At 36.4% G+C, this 25,025-nt stretch overlaps 1 protein-coding gene across 18 annotated transcripts in view; it reads right to left on the bottom strand.

Annotated features, from left to right (window-relative positions):
• The window catches only part of MEF2C (myocyte enhancer factor 2C), a 140,673-nt gene that overhangs the window by 48,172 nt on the left and 67,476 nt on the right, over positions 1–25,025 (bottom strand). For all 18 annotated transcript variants that reach the window (XM_083817179.1, XM_083817176.1, XM_083817168.1 and 15 more), the window contains one exon: positions 18,640–18,843. In XM_083817179.1, coding sequence (XP_083673305.1) covers positions 18,640–18,843 — 204 coding nt within the window. The remainder of the gene's footprint in view (positions 1–18,639; positions 18,844–25,025) is intronic.

The raw sequence follows: 25,025 nt of genomic DNA, 5'->3' as shown, positions 1-25,025 counted from the left end.
ACCAGTTGAGTTATTCTAGATGTAAAGTGGTGTTACCAAGTCTGTTACATCAGGGTTGCTATTGCTTCAAGCACACAGTATTTGAAATATGCAGGGCTTAATATAAATGGCTGCAGAAACAATTAACTATTTCAAATGCAGCTGGTGTTTTTCCATGATATAAATGGTAACCTTTAATACTAAATGCCATATTCAAAATACTTGAGAAACATGATAAACAAAGTAACGCATATTTTACAGAATCTTTTGTTACAAAAAACTTATTACAGAAAGAATGGCAGCTGATAACGAGGTATACTTTGCATATGTTTTGAATATTATCTATGTTCTAGAAGATCCTAAAGAGACTCTGAAATTGTATGTTTTAGGACTGCTTCACACATCATTAAAAATGCAGCCATTCTGGGGAGAATATATCGTCAACTTGTGTCAGCTATACTAGGCAATGAAGTTTCCAGGAGGAGAAATGGCAAATATCTCTGACAAATAAAGCTGTAACATAGGATATAAGTTATGGAATATTTCCTTGACCAGGGGCAAACACCTTTATTCTTAGTCAGGGGACCAGGGAATCTTTGATGACCACAACATTTTGCTTTTTCATTTCATCTGAAGCAGAGCACCTCCAGCAGCACTGAACTGGTGCAGTACTGACTCAGCAGTGAAAATGCCACCCACTGAGGCAAAAACACCACTTCCTTCAGCACCTGGGTTGTCTTTGGAGGTCTCCCATAAAAACCTTGAATGTATCAATGTTCTGAACAGTGGGTTGTGTTTTTTTCTTTTTTTTTTCTTTTTTTCTTCCCAGAATTTGAACATTTATTTTACAGCAGATCAAATTGCAGGTTATTACAAAACAAACAAACAAACAAACAAACAAACAAAAAAACCCTACTAATATGACAATGAGCAAATGTTGCTGAATAGCTGTTCCTTTTAAAGGCAAAAGAACATCCCCTTTTATTTTTGTAGTACCATAATGGTTTTATCCGTTGGTAAAAATGCCCAAATCAATATATATATATATTTTAAATGGTGAATTATAATAGAGGTTAGATCTCTGCAACTCTAGCCTTCTGTTCTTTTGGAAGATGGAGGTCTTAAATAGCAACAAAGCAATAACCATCAGCTCCCTGTTCTGCTGATAGAGTCAAGTTTTCACCAAGGAGAAAGAGAAGGAAATCTCTCCACAAGGCTTAGAGTGAGTGAGCGCTATTTGAGAGGAAAAATTGGCCCATGGTTTTAACTGTGAAAACAGATGACTCAAACAATGCAGACTTTCATACTTGATTTAAGACGTCTTTAATTTTTTCTTTTCTTTTCCTTTCCCTGTTAGACCAACAATTTATATGAGTTCTGTTATTTACCAGAAACATTTGTGAAAATTGTATCTATCGTTAAACAGCTGCTAAAATCTCCAGACTATGATATACATTTGTCTGCTTACCACAGTGTCATCTGCAAGTAACAAAGGAGTGGGTCCTGTTTTCCCATGGAAAATCCTACAGAAGTAGCAAGATTCAGACAGCAATTTTTCAAGTTGAAACTTACAGATATCTCAACTAAATACTAACCAAAGAAGGAGTGAGAGCTTACAGTGAGAAGTTGTGTGGAGGACCTGGATGAAACTACCAGACTGGATGATTATCCCAGGAAGCCAGTCCTTCAGACAACTCACAAATACCTGCAAAAAAAGGGCTTACATGCTACCTGCTGTAGCTTTGTTGAGTACAGGCTAAGTTGAACTAACATGACAATGGTCAGCTTCAGCACTCTGGTAGGGGAAAAAACTTGAGGAACAGAGCACTTCTAGTATTGTCACTGCTTGAGAAAGGCAAGCAGACTGCAGTTAGAACAGTTTGACCAGAAATGTGGACATGAGAGCAAAGTTTACAGACATACTAGAAGAATAATGGTAAAAAGAGGGTAAAATAGACAAGAAAAACAAACAAGTAACAAAAAAAGTCTTCATTCAGAAACTGAGCATCTTTCCGTGAAAATTTCAGCCTCCTCTAGAAACAGCTAAAGCATATTTTAACATGTAGGGTTTTTCATTGTAAAACTGGATTTCTTTTTTTGGACAAAATTACAGTTTTGTAAAGAAGAATTGGTATATTGGCCTGCCAAAGCCCCACTGTCTGAAATCTTCAAGCCTTTAATCATGAGGTATTCCCACACAGAGAATTATGTGGGCTACAAAAGATGTTTCTCCCTGGGCCCACTAGCTTTGCAGGAGGACCAACGGAGCAAGGCTTAGGCCTGTTTCCATTCCTCCGTGACTTGGTGGAGGTGGAAAGAAGCCCTCTGCAACGAGTGCGTGGGCAGTGCTGTCTCCGTGAGGATGTCTGAGGGCTCTGGGAGACCAGCTTTGGTGTCTCCTTCCACTGTGGTGTAAATTACCTCGCATTGCTGCCCAAGGAGAACAACTTGAGGCTGCTTGGCCTGTACCCGAGCAGCGGAGGTGGAGCAGCTGAGGGGTGGGCATACATTCCCCTCTGCTGAGAGGCTGGTAACCTCTGATGGGGAGAGGCAATAAATAACTCGGTGGTATAACGCTGTCACAGCTGTTTCCTAAGAAAGCCTCAGTCAGTCTTACAAAACCATGTTACATGTGAGGAATTGAGCTTTTCTTAAGGAATACTACAGGGTCTCTAATATTTACTTTACATTTGAATATAAAAATTAAGTTTTTAATTAAAATTAAGCTGATTGTGCCGAAGAAATAAGAGACTATGGCAAGACTGAAGATGAGCTTGCCTCAAAATATATGTGGGTTTGCCTCTTACTATAGGAATCTTAAAATCAAAGGTCTGGCAAGCAGATCTTAACTGACTTCTGTGGTACCAGACTTTCACACAGCATTTACAGTAGCAAATGGGACAAGCAATATCCCAAATAACCAAAATTTCACTGAAAACCACTGCTACAAGATCCTTTCTCAACGACATGAAACTTTCAAGTGTGCTACAGCAAAGCTTACTTACAATGTTTCCAAAGTTTGGCAGGAGTTTCTGCCTGGGGTATGCTAGATCACAAGATCCCTCAATAAAATATCAGTGGGAGGAATGGATAAGCACTCCTTTTATTCCTGCTAGTGAATTGGTCATGGAGATAAGTAGGAAGCAGATGTTACTACAGAATGTTTGGTCATCTCTGTTTTGCTCCATCACTGTCAGTTAAGGAAGAGGTGGAAATAAGAAAATCTCTGCCATGAAAAAGATTGTACAGAAAGAGTAGGAGGGACTCTCAGACTCCTTAATGGGAAGGGAATGAAAAATTTATTCTGTAAGAGAAAGAGGTTTGTATAACCCTTGGGGACCCAGCATTTCACCTGAAGTCCAAGCCCAGAAGCTTGGCCCAGAAGCAAAGGCTGAACCTTTGTTCAGCCTACAGCATAAAATGTCTGTGCAACTTCAGCTGTGAACCCCTTATGGGCATTACCATCGGGGAAGTTTCATTCTAGAAAATGAACTCCTTACTGCTGATGCAGGCCAACTCAGAATTGTTGGTATGTATATGTATATATATATATATATGTATGTATGTATGTATATGTATATGTATGTACATATATATATGTATATATATATATACCCTTGTAGATATATAGGTATCTACAAGGGTCCTCACAATTCAACAGTTCGGCTAAATGAAGCCAATTAGGCAGAACACACCCCTATACCTGCCAACATCTGAAAGCTATAAATGAAGACATCTAGGGACAGAGAAATGAGAGCACACCTTTCTAAGGGTCGTTTGGAAAATAAACATTTTTTTAAAGGGACATTGTAGAAAAATGGTCATTAAGGAGTGTTCCCTTTTGACCACATTGCTTTGACACGCACCCAAGAGCTTACAGTGAAGCCATAAAAAGCAGTCCACACCCTGCTGTAATTCCCTTGCTGCAAGAAAGGGCCTTGTAACAGGAAATGGCTATGGAACAGGTCCAGTAAAGGATTTAGGGACATAGAAAGTTCAATTTGGCAATAGTTTTTATGCACCTGACCTCCAGAGAGGCATTCTCACTGGTAGGCTGTGAGGCTTCCTGTACAGGACACAGTATGAGCTTGGTGCTGTACAACAGGATCCAAGCCCAGCAGCACATGGTTAGGATATGAGTGACCCAGACCAAGCAAACACAGTTTCAGAAATCGCATTCCTCATCAGAAGTTACACTGCAGAGACACCTTCACCCATGAAGACCTACGGGGCACTCAGGCATTCTCTCCAACAATCAGTCTTTCAAAGATCTGAGGAAGAGTCACTTTTCCTTTTAAGAAAGAGCTGCTGCTGATTTTCCATATCATAACTAGCCCTTAGAAACCTGATACAAAACTAGAAACAGTTTTGTTGAAATTATTATCAAATTATTATTATCTCCCATGTTCCTATCAAGGTTAGGATTTACACAACTTCCCATGCTCTGTATAGTTCTAGATGGGTTAAATCTCTGCACTTCCTGGTTATATTTTCTTTTCTTTTTTTTTTTTTTTGTATTAACAAATGCATCATTTGTTGGGTCAGAGAAACAGAACTCAACAGGCAACAGAGCTCTGTGGCTTGTTCCAGCATTTTCGTCTGAGGGGAGAGTCTGTTGAAATCTGATTTCTGCTCTGGAGGTGGTGTTTGCATTTTACATTAAAAAGACTCTGTTCAAATGCAGAAAGAAAGCTTAAAGAAAGGAACAAAACTGTAGTCTCTGTTCCTTTGTTATGGGGGACCAGCAGTATTTTCTGAATCCGTTTTGCGTAAAGCTTGGTTTGTACATTGCATTAGGTATACCTAGAAAATGCTTGCCAGGGATAATTTATTCAGAGAGGACTGAGAGTTCCTAGATATTTGAGGGCTTGAACAGGGAAAAGGCTCTCCATTTTGGTCCAGATTGGGTTCATCCTATGTGAGCACAGTTCAGGCCCCTACAAATCTTCAATATTGAACAACAAGGTCTCTTACAAAGTTCATATGCCTCCAATTAGGCTTTTGGCTAAATGACCTTTGTTGCCGTATTTTAAAGGTTATGTTTAGCTCCTTCTCTGAAACACTTTAGGATATAGGATGGAAAGAACTGAGCATAATTACAATTTTTATTCACAAGTTAAACAATATATGTGGGTTGTAGGAGAATTTACGTTTTTGAAGGAAAGCTTCTTTTCACATAGGTTATAAAAATACAGAGGAAATGCTAAAGTGCACACTTAACAACTGCTGGAGACAAAAGTGTAAAGCTTCTATTTTATTGATAAGTGTTTGAACATGCTACAAGTATGTAATAACCAAACCTTGGATTATAACTGTGAAAGGATAAATTATGTGTTTTTATGTTTGGTCATGTTATAGCTATGATTCTATTGTAGTAAGCTAAATACACTTTAAACAACATACATTCCATTAGGAATTGCTTCTTTGTCAAGATTTTGATCTCTTTTGAATCAATCTATAACAGCTGTGTGTTGTTTAAAATACTCTTATTGACTCTTCTATAATTTGCTTTCTTTGAACTGCCTGTGTGCTCTAACATTTGATCAAAGAAATAAACATATACTTTAACAACCCAAAGTAAAGTGCATGCATATTTTTTATAACAGTGCACTATAAAATGTAATTATAGTTGTCTATAGATCACACAGGACGATATAAATAATGGGTTTGTGATTTTTTTTAATGCAAGCCTATTCAATATATCACAGATTTTTCCCTTTAACACTGCGCTCTATCATGCAAGAGCATTAATGCAGTTAATTAAAATTTAGAGCACAAATGATGCAACTTCTTTGAAGAGTGTGTTTACTCCTTCATTAACTGGTAACCATATGTAAAAACACCCATGGCAAAATTAAAAAAGAAAGACAAAACCACCTGAAGTTGTGGATTTAGAAATTGCAGCATAAAGAAAATCTCGATTGAAACCCTGTTTTAAATGCTTTTTTTTTTGTTGTTGTTGTTGTTCAAGGAACGATGGATGTTTAACTACTGCAAATGCTTAACAGTTCTGGCCTATGGACTTCAATTCATTGCTGACTACTAGACTTGTGAATATTAAAAATGTAGAATAATAAAGCAGATGTGTTTGAGGTTTTATAGCCTTGCAAATTTGGTAACTTACATTAATTTCAATTGTCTTTTATATAAACAAACACATAGTGGCCTCCTTGAATTCAGGGCAAATGGAGTCCAATCAATACGAGCTACATAATACATAAAGGATGAATGCAAATTTTATAGTACACAAATAAATAATTAATTTATTCCTTCTTACAGTAACAAGGAATAAAAGTCAGCACATTCTGAAGTTTAACAGAGCTTTTGCCAGAACTATGAAAACTGTGGGAAGACATCTCAAGAACAGACAGCATTACCTGTGTGCAGACCAGGGGAGAAGAGAAGTGAGATATTTTGCTTAGTGAAAGACAGATGGGTAAGGTAAGCAGGCCAGCTCCCTATAACAGGTCAGGCGAAGTCAGCAGAAAGTCAGGGCTAGCCAGACTTTTTGTACCCCTATCCTCACCGGTGTTTCGTGATGAAGCACCTCCCGTGCAGTGCCTTTGTTGCTCTGAGAGAGGTTCACTGATGGCTAACTCTGTGGTGTGGAAGGGACGTGCACATTTACTTACAAATGTAAGTAGAGTAAATGCTACTCATTGTATGAACTATTTAGGTCCCAATTCTGCCACCCGTACTGACAGGGAAACTGCTTCAGAAATAAAGCTACGATACTGCAAATATCTACTGGAGCATTTAACTCTCTCCTTCTAAATAGTTCCACTGCCTGAAACAGGACTTCTGTAAATGTTTGTAGAAATAAGACCTATCACAGTCTTGCTTACTACAAAATGTGATAGAATCTGTAGAAATTGGTGTCTGTATAAATTGTAACCAGATGGTTTAGAAGTTAGTCAGAAGGCTCTCATTGACCACTCCAGGCTTTAGGTCAGGGGTGTAATCAGACCCGAATGGTGGAGTTTACATCACAGAGGTTTTTGATTTTTGATAGCGTAGGACTCTTTTTACTGATACAACTATGAGCAGTGGCTAAGGGCCCACATCTGGAAACATTTATACGCTAAAGAAAAACCTTTCCCCATTGTAAGCATGTGGAGAACTGTGCATCACTGGCTGATTTTGCAGGAACCTCAGAACACCCAGTCTTCAACGGTGGTTTCGTAAAGAGGAGCTGACAGCTTATGGGAGCCCAACGAAACGAAAAGTCTTGGGGGACAGGAGGGCAAGTCCAGCAGTTTGCACTAAAGATAGTTGTGAGTTAACAGAAGACACAGCATTTATGCACTTCTGATTAATATTGCTGTGTAAGAATCCAGGTAAATAACCACATTTTGTATTTACCTTTCAAAGGAGGGATGTCTCAAAAATGAAAAATGGGTTTGCTCACAAAAGCCTTTGTCTCTGGAACACTGCTATAAGTAGCTCACTATCTAGGTTGAAAATGGTAATACAGGGTAGTGTGTCCTATTTTTCCATGCTTGCAGAGAAGATACAATACGGGAATTCAGCCTTGGTAATTACTAATACACCACACAGACAATTACATGCTGTGTACTGCATAAAGGAATCACTTGTGGTCTGCCTCCATTACAAAGAGCAGTAGGGGGCCGGCATGCAAGAAGACAAAATGCTGTACAAGGAGGAAGGAGACCAGAAGAGTTGATGTACCCAAATACAAGGACCTTGATTCTTTTTGGAGTGATTTAAGTCCCCTTCCATCAATTATCGTCCTTTGTCTCCAGAGTCTTATCACAAGCAGCATTACAGGAACTGAACAAAACAATACTCAGGCCCAAATAACCCTGTGAACTGTGCTGACATTTCCACACCCTGTTGCTGTGTTTGACCAGGTTACTCAGATTTAAAAAAACACAAGAAAAAACTCCACACAGAACAACAACAAACACTTCTGTTTTAAATAACATGCTCAGCCCTTCCTGGTGTCTTTTCTGCTGTCAGTGTAACTGATACCTCGCGTTGCCATACCTTGGTGGTGAGGTGATATAAAAACCTTTATAGCACAAATTCAGATTGACTTTCTCTAATATGACAACTTTGCAAATGAAGATTTTCAGCTTTGTAGAGTTCTTAATAGGCTTATTTTTAAGTTAATTAGATCCTTCCCCTTGCCATTTGCATGTCCTCTAACCCTTTGCACAAATCTGAGCTTTGGGTAAATGAAGAATTACAAATAACAAACTTAACTCAAATGTATTTCAAGAAGTGCTCTGCTGATACACTTTGATTTCTGCATTAAACTGGTCAGCTGTCTACTCATTCACTTTTACTGCTCAGAATCAGAGTAATAAGCTTTTCTTTAGCGATATGTGAAGTTTTGAGGGTAAAAACGTAAGCATGAGATCAATGAAAAGCATCTATTTTTTCATTCATTCAAACTAGATATGTGACATTTCATGGTATTTCTTGACAGGACCTTGCAGTCATTGCTCATCTGAAAATAAATTAAAAAACATGTGGAAAGTAAAAAAAAAAAAAAAAAAAGGACCTTAGGAAAGTCAGCTATTTTTGACAGTAAGTCAGCTTCTGTGAAACAAAGCCTTGTCTTTCAGAAAGTATTTACGATCTATGAGGAAAAAAAATATATCCTTGGGCTAAAATGTTTATTGGCACCTAGGAGTCTGAAGAGAGCAAGTCAGGCCTGTGGTTTTTTGAGGGCACTTTATCATCGCCTGCATTCTCAAAGGGATCTGTGAATGAATAGAGCTGGATTACTCAGCCTTCTATTCCACGCCTATTCCTCTCCATTTTCCTTGGCAAGACTGAGAGCCAAGCTATTTTTAGTTAGGCAATTTTCTATTTTTAGACAAATATCAGTTAAGAGACATTTGTTAGGAAAAATCCAAAAAAAGAAAAACACAAAAGGGGGAGGGGACGAGGCTTCCCATCTCATATTGTGAAGCAAGCCCTTCAACCTGTAACTCCAGGCGTTTCAGCTGCTTCCAATCTTGGAAAAATAAAGAAAATTCAGAGTTCAGGGATTTAAAAATAAACCTACCCTCTGGCAAACAGACCAAAATACAACAAGCTGTTACTATGTGAAACAGTGACTACAAAAACAAAGAACATTCTCCAATGACTAGATTGGGATAAAACTTTGGAGCTATTAAGCTATAAGAATGTTACACAGACATGTAAGATTTTTCCAGTTTCTCAGCCAGATATATCATGTTTTGGAGAAAGAAACAGTCATCTGTGAAATAGACCTAGCTTTACGACATACAGATTTAAGTTCCCAGTTTGACAAAGAAAGGAAACATGAACAGAGTTTGAAAGATGTATACTCTGCACATATTTTTACCCTTGTTATCACATTATTTTTACAACAATCCAGACAAAACATTTCCAAAGATATTAAAATATTTAACAAATGATTACTAAGAACAAGAGTGAAAGAAAAATAACACGAGGACCTGACCAAAAACAAGGACTGATCCTCAATAACTAAAACCAAGGTGGTCCCTCAAAATATAATCAAAAGTAGCTTTTGCTCTAAATGTGCTTCAGAGCAACTGAATTTGCATGTATTCCACTTTTCTCTGTCCCTATTCTCTACAACCAGTTATGGAAAAACAAGCTATCAGGTGAGCTACTTCACTTTCATTTGACATCCATTAGGATTAAAAAATATGTTTCATGCCAACTAAATCCTTGTTGCAAATAAATCATAGTGGAAAACTAGCCCTTTATTTATTTATTTATTTATTTATTTTTCAGAGAGAGAGAGAACGTAAAACAAAAAAGCCAAAGCAACTAACTATGCAACTTTCCCTTAGCTGCATTTTTTGAAGTATATTGAAAATAATAAGAAAAAATGTCTACACTTGTCCTGTTACCTTTCTTATAGGTTGTAAAGCATGAAAACTCTATCAGTTATTAGATGTATAGCAACAGGATACTGCATTTATCAAGGAAAGCTTAAATAATAGCTTATAGATGGAAAGATAATGAGTCAAAATCTCATGTGGATAGGTGGAAGGGAACAAACTGTTACCTACTGGATGGGACTAATTTGGACAGTCCCAGCAACTGGAATATCTATCCCATTCAGGGACTACTTTGGACAGAACAGAGTTGCCTTTCACAATTTTTCAGCTTTGAATTTTTTCTTGTGGTCTTGTAGTAGCTAATATTTACATAAAGGCCAAATTGATGGAATCGTGAGATAAGGTAAGAATATCATCTTTTGTTTAAAAATATTAACTTCTAAATTATTTGCTTGAAAAAAGTAATGAAATTAAGATTGACACATTGGAGTTTTTTTTTTTTTCAGTATTTTTGAAAATGGGATATTTTCCCCTTCATGACCTTTTTGTACTTACCATGGTTAGGAAAAATATAGGAAAAAACTCACATGAAAATATTAGATTACAAACATGTTTTCCAAAGGCTCAAAACTCAGAAAGCAGAGAAAGACCAAAGTAATAATGCAAAAATGCTGAAGATCTTGAAGCCCATTCCATGATTTTGTCATACATGAGGTTAGCAATAATGGTTTGGCTCATACTTACTAAAAATGAAACAAGAAGCAAGCACTTAAAAAGCCTAAATCATCATTTAAATGAAATTCTTTGGTCAGTTGACCCTGTCCAATCATCTTCTGGCCTGTGGAAACTGGTAATAGTAGCTGTTTTTTTAGCTAGCAGGTCTTCAACCAACTTACAAAGGAAATCAATAATGCTATCCCCATTTTACAGACAGGGAAACTGAAGCATTAAGAGGAAATGTAACTTGTCCAAGGTCACACAACAGTATTTGGCAAAGCTATTAATAAAATCCAAGTCTCATGAGTCCTAGTCCAGGGCAGTATCCAATAGACTGTACTGTCTTTAGATCACCCTGAATAACCTTTCTTACATACAAGTTTACTTTCTATACTGTCCCAGATCTTCAGCCCATGGTACCTGAAATAATTCCACCAATTTTAACAGCTGAAGAGCTGACTTGATGTGTATTTCTTGGCTTGTTTATATTCAGTATTATGTTATGATACCAAGACAAGAAAATACTCTTATTACATTAAACAAACTACAACAGTTGCCTTACTTCTCCTAAAAGGAGCACATTTAGAGAGTTATATGGGTTTATTTACTACAAATATATAGATAAGAGTCTTAATTGATATGAAAAGGCTTTCAGAATCTAATTAACCTCCCAGCTAGTCATTAGCTCTGTGACCTTTAGAAATAATTGGCAGAATGATATTTTTTCTCTTCATCTCATTCAGAAATTCCCCAACAAGTGACTAATCCTGCATGCACTGTAGGACCCCCAGCTCACCTGTAAGAGTTGGTGGGATAAAGTGTAGTAAGTCCATCATCAAAACAGGACTGTGGTATTCCTCTCAGGCACAATATACTACCCACACAGTCTCTACCACATGCACACAGCTTTTGCTGCTTTAATGCTATCCTCATCATCTCCAACCTTCCAATGTGTTAAAAATGTGCTAAGTTTTATGTCTCAAGGGGACTTATTGGAGACTTAGTGTTATTTCATGCATGTTACCCCTCTGTTGCTGGTCAACCTAAACATCTACCAGATTTTCAGTTTAAGCAAGTTCTTCTAGAAAGCCATGGAGGTATTCATTTTTACCTATCTTTAGTTGCATGTTTTCATTACACATTTTTTGGAGCAAAATCCTTTCTTAGCAAGCAGCAACACACACACACAAACAATGTTATGAATCCCACCACCTTACATGCCTTGGTATTACTTTTTTTCCTAACATCTTAACAATAAGGTGTGTAAAGATGTCTCTATGTGTTGTAGAACACATAGGATGTGCAACCTGCAGGAAGAGTTTCAAGTGTTTACGAGTTTAGTTCTTTCCCTAGGTGGGAAATGCTGTTGTGATTGGCACTAATCTCTCTTGCTATGTGCAGTTCATTCTCCCGCACCAAACACAGGTGTACACTGGGGAAGGAAAATGCTCTGCAAAAGGTAAATGCAACAGTTACTAGAGCAATGAAGTTGTATGAACCTACAGAGAACAAATTAAAATGACAGTGCTAGATTCTGATTATCTTTAAGACAGAATTTATCATTGGTAAATTACTCAAAAATGTGACTTCTTGCAAATTAGAACTACTATTTTTTTTTTCCCCATGGCCAACCAGCAACACCAACACAACAACCGTAGGCTAATTAAGGTCTCCTAAAGTAGATCAGGTTAATTCTTGAAACAGTCTTTGGTGTCATTAAGAGTTCACCCAAAGTGGGTTTCTCCAAATTTACCCAATTACATTGAGAAAAGAGAGTGAGAAGAGGATGGTGGGACATTGAGTGTAATGAAGTCCCTAACAGAGAGACGGAAGGAACAGCTGGTGAGACAAGAGACACAGGACAGAAGAACTTAACAACACTCATGGGGACAGGAAGACAGAAAAAAAAAGTATGTACTGGAGTGTAATTGGCAAGACGGATGAAACTGAGGATGAGCTGAAGCTGAGGAGACCCACAGAACTGGTCAAAAGAAGGTCCTTGGTATGAGAGAGAGAAACATGTTTTGACTAAAACAGAAACTAAAAGAGGATAGATTTAGATGAGGTATTCAGAAGAAATTCTTTACTCTGAGGCCCAGGCCCAGGCTGTCCAGAGGACCTGTGGCTGCCCCATCCCCGGCAGTGCCCAAGGCCAGGCTGGATGGGGCTGGGGGCAGCCTGGTATGGTGGGAAGTGTCCCTACCCATGGCAGAGGTCTGGAACTGGATGATTTTTAAGGTCCCTTCCAACCCAAACCATTCTGTTATTCTAAGATAATCATGTTACAGGATCGTCATTACCTTATTTTACTACCTGTTCTTACTGTGCCGTGTCTGAAATAGGACTGTAAATACTGTAAGATAGGACCAGTTAGTGTCCATTAAAATACAGTAAAATGCAGTTTTGCAAGAGTGAATGGAGAGGTGGTTGAAATGGCATACTATCCTTGTAAATATTCAGGTTAAAATAAAACAAACAAAATAAAACAAACAAACAAAAAAAAAACAACAAACCAAAAACAGAGTAGGACAATGTACAGCTGAAAAGCCAAATGATGATAAGGTTTTACTGAAGGAGAAGGATTTGATGGTGTATTGCAGAAGCTGACTTCTTTCTATCTGTAAGTCTAGGTGCTTGAACTCCTTCAAAGTGTAAAAATGATTTAGAAGACAGAAGAAAAAAAAAAGAGAGAGAGAAAGAAAGGATTAGTTGAAGAAAGATGCCAGTGAAAGACAGAACCAAAGGCAGATAGCAAGTGAAATATATCAAAAAAGGAAAAGACACAGAAGTCATGGAGGAGTTCTTGTAAGATAAAAGACAACTGCAAAGATCACAGACAAATGTTTATGCATGCATGAAAAGTAGCAGTTTTAAGGAACAAACTTAAAAAAATTCAGAGAAGATCTGCTGGGTGATCAGCATTGATAACACAAGCTCAGTTAGCAAAGAGAAAAACGGAGGAAGTTAGTGTTGTTCCTCTTTTTTCTCTACCAGTGATTAGCGGTATGGCAGAGGGGAACTGAGGAGGTGGATGTGTCTGTGCCAGAAAACGGAAGATATGGTTAATGGGATGAATTTGAAAGGGCTGACCTAGTAGGAGAACTTGAGTTAAATGTAGTGACCACTGAATCAGCAGACAAATAGAAGCCAGCTGGAGAAATGGGGACGATAAGTGCAGAAGGGTCAAATAAACTGACGGATCAGGGACCTGAAAAGAGCTGAAAAATGAGGCAGTTTGTGAGTTGTGAGGGAATGATTTACATGCACACAGAGGAAGGATCAGGATATTAATGCCAAATAAACAGAATCAAAAACAGGGCTTGGTAAAAACTCACTGGAGACCTGATAAAGCGAAGACAGTGGCTGATGCTTTGACGTGAAAGAAATGACAAGGAAGACAGGACAGTGAGAGAGAAAACAGGCAGGAAATTTCACCTTAAATCAGGAAAGTCTTGATGGCTTAGCTGAAGAACCACAGTAGATTTCTGTAACATGGCTAGGATTGTGACTGTAATTACATTTGCTGCCAAGATGCAGTATTTATACTGTAAAGTATGCCCCTCCAATGGGATGTCCTTTCTGAGCTCCTAAGCACCAAAGCTTGTGGTGCTTTGGCATGAATTCTCTTCTTACTTACAGTAGTGTGACAAAGAAATATCACTGAAATAAGTTGTGTTGCATCCACTTTGGTTTTACAGAAAAAAGGGGAAGATCTGGCCTTATGCAAAATAAACACGAAAAATGCATAATGCATGTACTTGTCAGTTGTAAAACTCTGACACGCTTGTTCCCCATTTCCTCATTGCCATAAAAAAAAAAACACACACACAAAACCAAAACCTCTTGACAATACAATTGTGCTGATAGTGTTAAATGACAGACCTATAAGGTAATTTTTTTTCAGTTAAAGCGAATAGTAGCTGCGGGTATTGAAAAGCTTCTAAGGAAAATTGTAAATCTAGTTGTAAAAAAGCTACTTCTGCACCAAAAAGTATGTAGTAAGTACTGCAGGATTTGTAATGACTGAAAATGTAGTCCCATTTTAAAGTAACGAATTACAAATCTTTTAGTAATTGTGTGACAGGATTTTAAATGAAAGCTGCTGAATGTATTGTTTTTGGTATGTACATATGCCACTGGGAAGTTAACTTAAAGATAAAATTAATCTTTCCTTCTCGGTGTCCAAGGGTATAGCAACCTGGCACAGGTTCTGCTATTCCCTAAAATAAGTTACTATATCCAGCAAACAGCATGCACTTTTTAACTGAAGCAAAATTCAGTGAAAGTCTGTGGTGTGAGTGGTTTCACGGGTGAGGACATAAAAGCTTCAGTTTTAGGAATACTGTTAACTCTAAACAGAAGTCTCAGAATGAACCTCTCTCTCTCTCTCTCTCTTTTTTTTTTTTTTTTTTCCCAGAACTAATACATTTTATAAAACTGCCACACAGATTTCAGTGAGACTTGCAATAATTGTCATTGTTGCTGAAAATGGACAAACTTGAGTATTGCATGCAAATTATTTCTCCTTCAAGAGTAAGAACTGATTTTTGGTTACCAGTGGAAGTCAGAAGTCTATTTACTGGGTAATAACTGAAATACATTCAGCTGATATATAATTTTTATAAGCTGAAGAACTCAGATAAGCCAAATTGCACGTTAATCATCTCAATTTTGAATGAGGCAACTGGAAAAGATGATCTCAATTACATAGTCTTATTAATATCACATGTGAATAAATTTGCTACATGTGTAAAAAAAGTATAAGCTATTTTTAAAAATCATTAAACAAAAAGAGTTTAACGAACAACACTAATTGAACTCAAAAAGAGTTTTAGAATTCTCTTTAATCTTAACCACTTCATTTTACATCACACCAATAGTCTGATTATATAGCAATAGGTTGAGTAGGACCAAATTGCTTGATCTGCAAAAACACAGGTGTTAAAATTAATTTAAAATAATTTTCCTTTGAAAAACAGTGCAGTGCATGTTAGATACATGATAGTTGGTGTTTTCTGATATTTCAAATAATAAATTATAGCCTGAAGACTCATTCTTTTAGAAATGCTAAACATAATTAATCTGAGTAAATAGACTGAAAATGTCTGATTAATAAAATTAATAACCTACATGAAAATTTGTGTATTTTTTCTATTTGAGTAACAGTGGTTTAACTTAAAAGTAATTAATTACATATTACAAACCTACTCTTTTTTTTTTTAATATAGATTGTTCAAAAAAGTGATACCATATTCTAATCACTGATAACACAATTCTACCACAATTGAGAAAGTAACTAAATAGTTAATTATGTCCAATGTGAACAGAAATTGGACTCTAAATTAAAGACCTTTATACAGTTGACAGTTATATTTCAAATTTTCGTAAGTCTACCTAAAAAAGTTTTCTTTCTATAATTCTGTGCAGAGATCTAAAAGCACAGCTATGCCCTTTTCTTCCACTGAAATATAGTTATTGAACAGTCATTTAGTTAAAAATGATCAGATTTAATAACACTGTCTGATTCTCAGCTGCTGTTGATTGCCCTAGAAGAACATGATTAAAAACCTGCAAGTGTGAAATCTAGCTGTCTGAAAGCAAGAAAAAATGGACTACTTACGTGGAAAATATGTGTAACGTAGTCACTTTAACTGATCAATTTAAATATTTAAATGTGTGGCAGATTTAAATCCTGTATCTAAAAATATATCCAAACCATTTCTCAGATTGCATACTTTTGTGGGTCTTGGTTCTCTATTGTACTATTGTTAAGTGATATTGTTAATTGGTACTGTTAATTATCAAGTAAAGGCATGGTAATATGGGACACTTGTTCAAAACCTGTGCTTGCACAAGCACTCCTTTGATCCTGAAACAGAAAACATGGTGTGGCTTATGCATTGTGCATTACAGGCAGAACATTGAAAACCATAACAGCAAAACAATCAAATGCCTTAATTTAGAGCTGACAAAACAAATGAAAAACAAAACAAAAGCAACCAAAATAATAAACAACAAACCACCCCAAAACATAAAAATGCACTTCATTGGTAGGTTATTGAAATAAAATACTGTTTGTTTCAGTTACTTACTTTCATTTGGCTGCTGTTAGAGCAATGAAAAGGGATGCCCAACAAATTTTGGATATAGCCAGAAAATTATGCATTGTCATGAAAAATTGTCTATCAGCCTACCCAAACCGGGATGCTGTTCATGCAGGAAATGGACTTGGTAGGTGCAGAAATTGCTCTTTCTTAAAATCACAAAGTTACACCAGAATGGACATTATTTTACATTTTATGTTTTCACCCTTTTTTTTTTTTTTTGAAAAAACATAGTCTTCATGATCAAAAGTCTTCATTCAATGTGAAGAAGTAGTGAGTCCCTTGCAAGTGGCTTACTTTCCCAATTCCCACAAGAAAGCCTGCAGGAAGAAGTAAAGATATCACAGGAAACTTTTCCTGCTAAGAATAATCTGGCTCTGTGCCACTGAAAGAGGACAGGGAATTATTTTGGGGACAGATTTTGAATTCTGCTGAACAGGACATGGGCCAAACAGCTCTGGGTGACAGGAAAGGCTTCATGTCAATATAGGAGATTTGAACTAAGAGAAGAAAAGAGATGATGGAGAGGAGGAAGAAATTATGTACTTTCCTCTTAGTGCTAACTCACATTAATTTTGCTTCTGCTGACAGAACATTACCTTCTCCTAACAGGGGAGAAAATCTGCTAGGAGATCACAAAGGAAGCAGAACGGCCCCATTCCATATGCTGACATGAGGATACACAGAAATGTGATATACATTACTGTGTTACAGTCTTTGCCAATCTATGGTGTTGGACTGTGACATCTTGCAACAAGTGTAATGATGCCCGTTATGCAGTATATTTTCTCTATCAAAACAGTGTATTTGTAACTTACACACTTTCCTTCTTCCATTGCTAGTCTCAAATACAGCAATGATGCAGGTGCCAATTCCAAAAGCAACAAACTCTCATTTTTGACAAGATCCAGATTATTTAAAAATCTGAAACTAACTCCTTTAAAATTATCTGAAATAATTTAAATGTGTAAGTGAATGATCAAAGTTTCATTGATTTTCAAGACCCTATCCTTCCAAAACTCTGTAAATGATACCACTAGATGCCTGACCAATTAGGTGCTTTGAAAAAAAGGACTTGTGTAAGCCACATAGGCAATTTTTTCAGATATTACTCTGAGTGTTTTGCTATTCAAACAGAATTATTGAAAGCTTCATTTACTTGGGATGGCTTGAATCTTAATGTGATTAGATATTAAACTGACTTTTCTGTAAATAGTACTGCTTAACATTGAAAATATTGAATTTGAATGAATAATTTCCAGTAATGGTAAATACAACTTGCCCTGACTAAATTAATTTTTGAAAGCAATTGTAAGGTGTCTCCATCATTTTGATAGTGTTGCTTCAGTACTGTTATCACTATTATTACCATTACAGCATTCTGTATGAGAGAGAGCTGTAACATTTGTTATTACGTGTAGCTCACACGTAAACATTCCTTGCAATCTGTTAAACTTCCCATTTCTGTAAATAAGCAAAAGCTTCTAAAAAAGTCACTTGAATGCCTTAAAGCAGTGGTTCTAAATCTCTTTAAATTTTCTTCCATGTCTCTTACAATGCCTTTCTTCTGTTCCTCCTGGCCAGAGGACATTGTAACTTTTGGAGTGAGGAGACAATGCATGCAATGTTTTATGGGGAGCGCATCTTTAGGAGCTGCTAGGAGACAAGGAGAAGATTCAGCTGGGAGGTAGTGGCTAAGGCATGGAGAGGACTCAAGGGACAAAGCAGCACAGAAATCTGGGCAACTGGGGGCAAGAGATCCCATCACAGGAGTTTCTGTTGAGCATTTGAGGCCCAGCAGGAGAACACAGCTCACAAAATATAAGGGTTCCCTCCAGTTTCTGCTGCTCTTCCATGTCTCACACCATCTCCATCCCCTCCCAACAATGCTCCTCCACCCGTGTTCTGTTCTCTTGCTGCTAGGTCACCCCCAGGGTGTGACCCTCAAGAAAACATGATTGGGTCCGTCAATTTGAGCACCTTGGTCTCAAAGCAAAGTCAAAACAGAGCCCGCAGAGAACACAAAATCTTACCTCAACAATATCTGAATTCGTTCGACTCTCATGCGGTTCATTATACTCGGTATATTTCAGCAGCACTTTGTCCATATCGGTGCTGGCATACTGGAACAGTTTGTTGGTGCTGTTGAATATGATCAGAGCAATCTCACAGTCACACAGAACACTCAGCTCATAAGCCTTCTTCATTAACCCAAATTTCCTCTTTGTAAATGTCACCTGGAGAAAAAAAAAAAAAAAAGGCCATGAAAAATCCCCAACTTAATCTTTGTAGTCCTTCTTCTTTGTTTTGGAAATATACGTGACTGCTGTTGTCCTTGAATTGAGCAAGTTCAGAAAGAAAGCATGTCAGTACAAAGAGAGTTCCAAAATAGAATAAAAGTATGTGTATTTGCTATGTAAGTGAGGAAATGTATTTAATTCTCACTACAAAATATTCAAGGTAAAGGCTACAGTACATTTTCTTGTAGTTCTACAAAGGTTTGATGCTACATCTTTGTAACATTTTAATTCCTGTAGTTTTCTCTTAAACACTCTTTGTACTGCGTAGGTCTCTGCCATCAATATCTTAAAGCTGCAGCTTAGATTTGCAATGGCAAATAGCCAGAAGACATGCAGTCAATTTCTGTTTTTGATAGTGATTCACTAAGATTCAATTGCCACACAACTCCTGCTAAATATCAGCAGAAGAAATTAATTGATACAGAATTTAAGTAGTGTAAAAAAGATACATTGTTCATGGAAATACAGAATAGTTTTGAGGAAATATCTAGTATTAAAAAGTTAAGAACATCTTATTTAATGCTCAAGTTCTTATTTGAAAAATTAAAAATATAAAGAAAGAATGAAGAAGAACACTAGTTGGCCAGCAAGTAATATCATCTTTGAAATAAGGTCTTTTTTTTATACACAGATGTAGCACACTTTATCTCTTTTCAAATTAGATGCTCAGAAATATGAACTGACTTTTTTTTAGTACAAAGGACTTTGGGTCATGTTATAGAGGTAAAAGCAGGGATGTGTTTAGAGTTCTGAGTAGGTCAGCTAATGTCCTGACACTTCATGAAAGCCTAGGCGGTAGGAAAAACATCTGTACTCTACATAACTATAACTTTCCACAGAGACTGTTTTGACAAAGAAAGACTCTGAACAGCATATAAATGCTTTTCTTCTTTCTTTTCTGCACTAGCTTACAAGCTGCAATAAGACATGTGGCTTAGAATAAGAAAAGTCCATTAGATGCTTTAGCTAATCACATGCTTGAATTTGTTTCTCTTTGTTCTGTTTCTTCATGTATGCAATTTCCACCAAGTGTATGCAATAACTGTGAATTTTTTACATCTATTTTCTTCTCCATTAATTTTGAGTGAAAAGATTTTTTTTCAGATAAAATATGATTTTGCTAAGGCTATAACTAATCAAATTTAATATGTAGACAGGGTATTTGATACAGCAAGGACAGGTGATCACAAACCAAGTTTGTAAATCAGCCCAATCCCATACTTGTTGCTCAGTTTCTTAATGAGTAGTATCTCTGCACTTTAACGCTGTGGCAAGAAGATTCCTTTCTACGCAGTTCATAACGCTGCTGTTTTAACTTGTCACACTCCTAATGCAGGTTAATGCTAACTTCAACCCCAGCCTACCTTAAGATCCCACCAGGTCATGCCTTGGAAAACGTGACCTTTAAGTATTTCGAATCCCTATTTGTTAGTCCATCTCAAAAAGATAAGGCTCTGTGCCAACAGTATGAACAGTTATTCTCCCAAATATATATGGAATATCATTCCTTTTCTTGTCATTTCAATCTCTTTAGCCTCTGTCAATGTACTGTTAAGAAAGATGGACTGCTATTAAGTACAATTATTCAAGCATTTTATAAACACATTTTCCATGGTCCTGGTCTCAAGTATGTATAGTTGATTGTAAATTCTATCTAAATTTGTCTGTCTCAATAGCTTTTGATATTTGGAATGAATAATGTGATAGGTAACAAAACGTCATTCAAATTCTGAAAAATAGACTAGTCTTTCAAATACTGCTTTAATGTTTTCTCTGATTACAGAAAATTGCAATGTATTTGTTGAAACATATTTATATATTTAACATTTAGAAAAAGCTAAACATAGAGAAAATAAAATGGACTAACTCTACGTATTTTTCTGCATCTAAAACGCCTTTCAATCAACTTTTTGACCACAGTGCTGTAGGTGGAGTGTCTCTACACAGTATGGTTTCTGTTGCACATATACCTCAGAATTTAGCATGTTACAGCTTCCTACCATCAAAGTACACTCCAGTACAGAAATATCTTTAAAGCCACTGTTTGTGTTTACTGTTAGGTCCTCCTGAACATTTAGAGTAACCACACAGCTGTGCTGCATAGCACATACTTATTTCATAATACTTATCCCCAGAATGATACTGGTTAGAGTTCCTTTTTGTGGAAACTGAAAAAAGAACAAGAGATAAGCTAGACTTTTTTTTTTTGGTATTTTTTTTTCTTTTTCTTTTTTTCCCTTTATTTAAAACATAATCTTAATTTCTCTGAATTTGATTTGCTCTTAACTCCTTGATCTTTCAAATATTTTCAAAATCTACCAGATAATATTTTAGCCACTGCTGCTTGGTGCATTAAAAGCAATCACTTTCTGTACAGTGACCTGCAATGTTACTTTTCCTTTCAAATATGCTATTCATTGTGTCATATCTTTACATATATATATTGCATATTCATATATGTAAAATTAACTTGCTTTTACAACAGTTTCTCTGAGTCAACTTGTATTTTCAAATGTACAAAGAAAGGCCCGTAACCTCAGGAAATTTAAGAATATGGTTCAAGCCATTTAGAAACAAATGGCCTTCTTTCATACTCTCTTCTACGTGGCTACTGAACTAAGATGAACAAACTTCTCTTCCATACTCCGCAATATTTTGGTGAGTTATAGAAGTAGGCAACATCTTTATTATTTAGCTTCTCTCTATATTCTCAATTTGTTAACCATTTGTTATGTTAATCATACTCAACTAACCTAGAAGTATCTAATAAACATTGTTCAGATAGCATACAGTATTATAGTATTACAAAAAAAAAAAATCCAAGTGGTAAAAAACAACACAAATTATTTAAAACATTTGGTCTTTTTTTTTTTTTTTTTTTTTTTTTTTTTTGTCTAGGTGGAAGACATGAAAGCTTAAGATGCTCTTCCTGCACTTTTTCTTGTACTAACTCAGCACTGAAAATGAACAAGACACACACAATCCACACCAGCTTTTGAGCAGCTGCACGGTACCAAAAATCTGAGCAGTCCCATAGTCTCACTGTCCTATACTGCATTCAGAATTCTCAGTCATGATAGTATCGTATATCAGCTTACAATTTAATTTTGTCATTTGACATAAAGAGCAGTAGCGAGACTGAAAGTAAACACACATACAATGTGACAATTCATCAACTTATTTGAAAAAAGGATAACCAAAATACTGCATGCATTTCAACAGTACCTGCTTCATATTTAACTTTTTTTTCAGTGGCAAGAATCAAAACACTTAAGTATTCTTTCCTGTAAATATTAATTAAGATATGATTAATTATGCCTGCTGTCTAAACCACTGATAATTTGCAGATCTTTTTCAGGTTACAGTTTTTCTGATATTTAGAAGAATGATAGACAATGTATGAAGTCCTTCTTTTTGTGGGCTATAGTATTTTATAATGACAGTGTGAGAATTGGGAGGAATGAAAGTGGAGTGGAGGGAGGAAGTGGAATAGATAAGAGACAACAGTTCAACAGTTCAACAGTTTTTCAAACCTTTTAAGCATGTATATATAAAACACAAGGTTTGAAATAGTGACACTGTTCCTAAATACTTTTATGAGGCTATTTTAAGCATAGTTTAAAATGTATTGCAAAAAGAGCAGTGTGTAGAGAGTACCACATTTGCCTCTTAAACATGAGAAAAAACAACCGAATTCCAACCCTGTACATTAATAACAACAACAAAAAAACAAACACTAGCTTAGTACTATGACTACTCTTAGCACTATCATTCATTTATTTATTTAAAGTTCACTTTAAAAAACTTAAAACTGTCCTCTTAACAGGAATAGTGGTACCTAGAAGTTAGATTACTAAATCCTGCAGCATTTTTGTATGTGAAGAAGTATAAATGCTTATGACTTTACAGATGCTGCTTTCAAATATTGGGAAAATTAAAAACGCAGTGATGGAGTGAGCTTCCAACTTCCTTGATATAAGCCAAGGTAAGCTTTTTATATATTTCAGATTAAATTCTGGCTAAAGATGAAACCTACGGTACGTGCTAAAGGAAAGGCATTGACAAAAGAGGATTGTTAAAAGGACGTCTTTCCACTTCAGCTCTGGGTCTTCCTTAGTAAGATGGAAACACCTCTCAGCTAGCTCTTTGGGCATAAAGCTGCAAGAGTCTTCTGATGGATGTTTGATGGACTAGTCACTGCAGACAGCCTGAATACATGGCTACATGAGCACACACTGTGATATGTTCCATTTAGTCGGTAATTTGGCCCAGAGGCAGCCTTTCTTACTTAATCTGTAGTAATTAAAACTTACTAAAACTAAATACACTAGAAGGTAATGTTTTTTGATTATGAGTAAGAATTCATTCATGTCCTGAAATTTAAATGTGTGTTCATATGTGCATGTGTGAATGAGTCCATCCCATTTTTCAAACCAGATACTAGTCAATGGTAATAGTGGTCACTGGCAATAGTCTTTATTCAGCTAAATCTGTAAAAAGAAGAGCGGGCTTCTTATAGATGATAATTCATCAGTGGTGGGACAGAAACAATTATAAACACTCCCAGCTGATGAACACAGCATTCAGGACACTTTATGTGTTTGTTTATCAATCTATCTATCTATCTATCTATTTATTTAAATTCAGGCCCTTCCAGTCCTTCTTCTGAAAACTCACACATACTGAGAGGCTGATTTTGGATGGCCAAGCCATTACACTGATACTATTATGAGTACTCCATATTCATCACTAACAATCACAGCATATGTACTAACATTTTCTAGTTTGAAAGTAGCAGTCCTGTGATCTTTCAAGCAATTCAGTCCAGTCTGTGGCAAAGTATCAGTGTTCCCCTTACTTATTCCTATCCTGATTATAAAGATATATAGATGTTGACATAGGAAAATGAGAGAAACAGGGACTGTGCACATAATACTTCCCATGTATGTTTCCTGCCATTAAACATGTGTGAGTGACTAGTGAAAAACAGGAACGACTGATGCATAGAAGTATCTGTTACAGATACTGTCTGGTCAGTAAGAAATATGATTCTCTTTCTCCTTATTTCATCCAGAATGTCTAAATTTTTGACACCAGGGCTGAAGTAGGCATGGCAGATAAAAGGCATGTGACAAGTAGGAGGTACTATGTGAACAATCTACCTAACTTTCAACAAAAATAGTCAAGTTGGCAATGTATAAACCAAAGGGCTCTTCACTAAAATGCACTGCCAGGCACCTAATCCTACCGTATGTTGCAAACCCAAATAAATACTAGAAAGGCAAGTGCTCTTGTCATATTTTTTTTCTTCCACTTCCTCCTATTCGATTTGTGTTTAGAGCTGTTTGTCATATGATGAGGCTTGGCTGCAACAATCTTTACAGCAGCACTCAGTGGGCCTGGGAAGAAGCACCAGTGCAGGATTCGCTCTAGACAAACCTCCCTTTATGCAACGCTTAGGCATGTCGTATTAAATGAAAGGCTCTTTAAAGAGCAGTGAAGAACCCTTCGGCAGCCTGTTTCCATATTCTTGTTACCCTCCAGCATAATTTACAGGGATGAGACAGCAGTGATTTATGCTGGTAAAAGAGCTATTGTCTTGGAAAGCATCAAGCGTATTGAGCTACGACTTGCTGAATAGTCCAGATAAAGAGGAGTTCTAAGCAGGATGCCCTAAAATTATAGCTATAACAAATAAAATGTTCATGATTAATCTCTTCAAAAAAGAAGGTTTTGTACTTCTTTATGTCCCGTTTTTAGTATATCAGTACATAAATAACAGATCAAAAACTTAAAATAGTGATACTGTTCAGTCTGCCCAAATCCTACACATCATGGTGGATCTCTGAAATGAATTTTTCCATTGTAAATCAACAGAGGAGGGATAATTGGAAGAAGTGTTAATTAACAGATGATACTGCAACTCAGAAATTAGTAGGTTACACTTCCCGCTTTAAATTACAAATTAAGATCTAAAAACAGACAGGAATGCAAGAATAATAATAATAGTTAATCTCTGATACATCACTTCCTTTGTTGAATCGGAGAGAGAAGATTAATTTCATTATATACAGATGTACATATACATATGTATTTTAGGTAAAGAGATCATAATGAAA

This window comes from Anser anser, assembly GCF_964211835.1.
Source record: "Anser anser genome assembly, chromosome: Z".
NCBI lineage: Eukaryota > Metazoa > Chordata > Aves > Anseriformes > Anatidae > Anser > Anser anser.
Note: the sequence above shows the minus strand (reverse complement) of the source record. Positions and strands in the feature narration are given on the sequence as shown.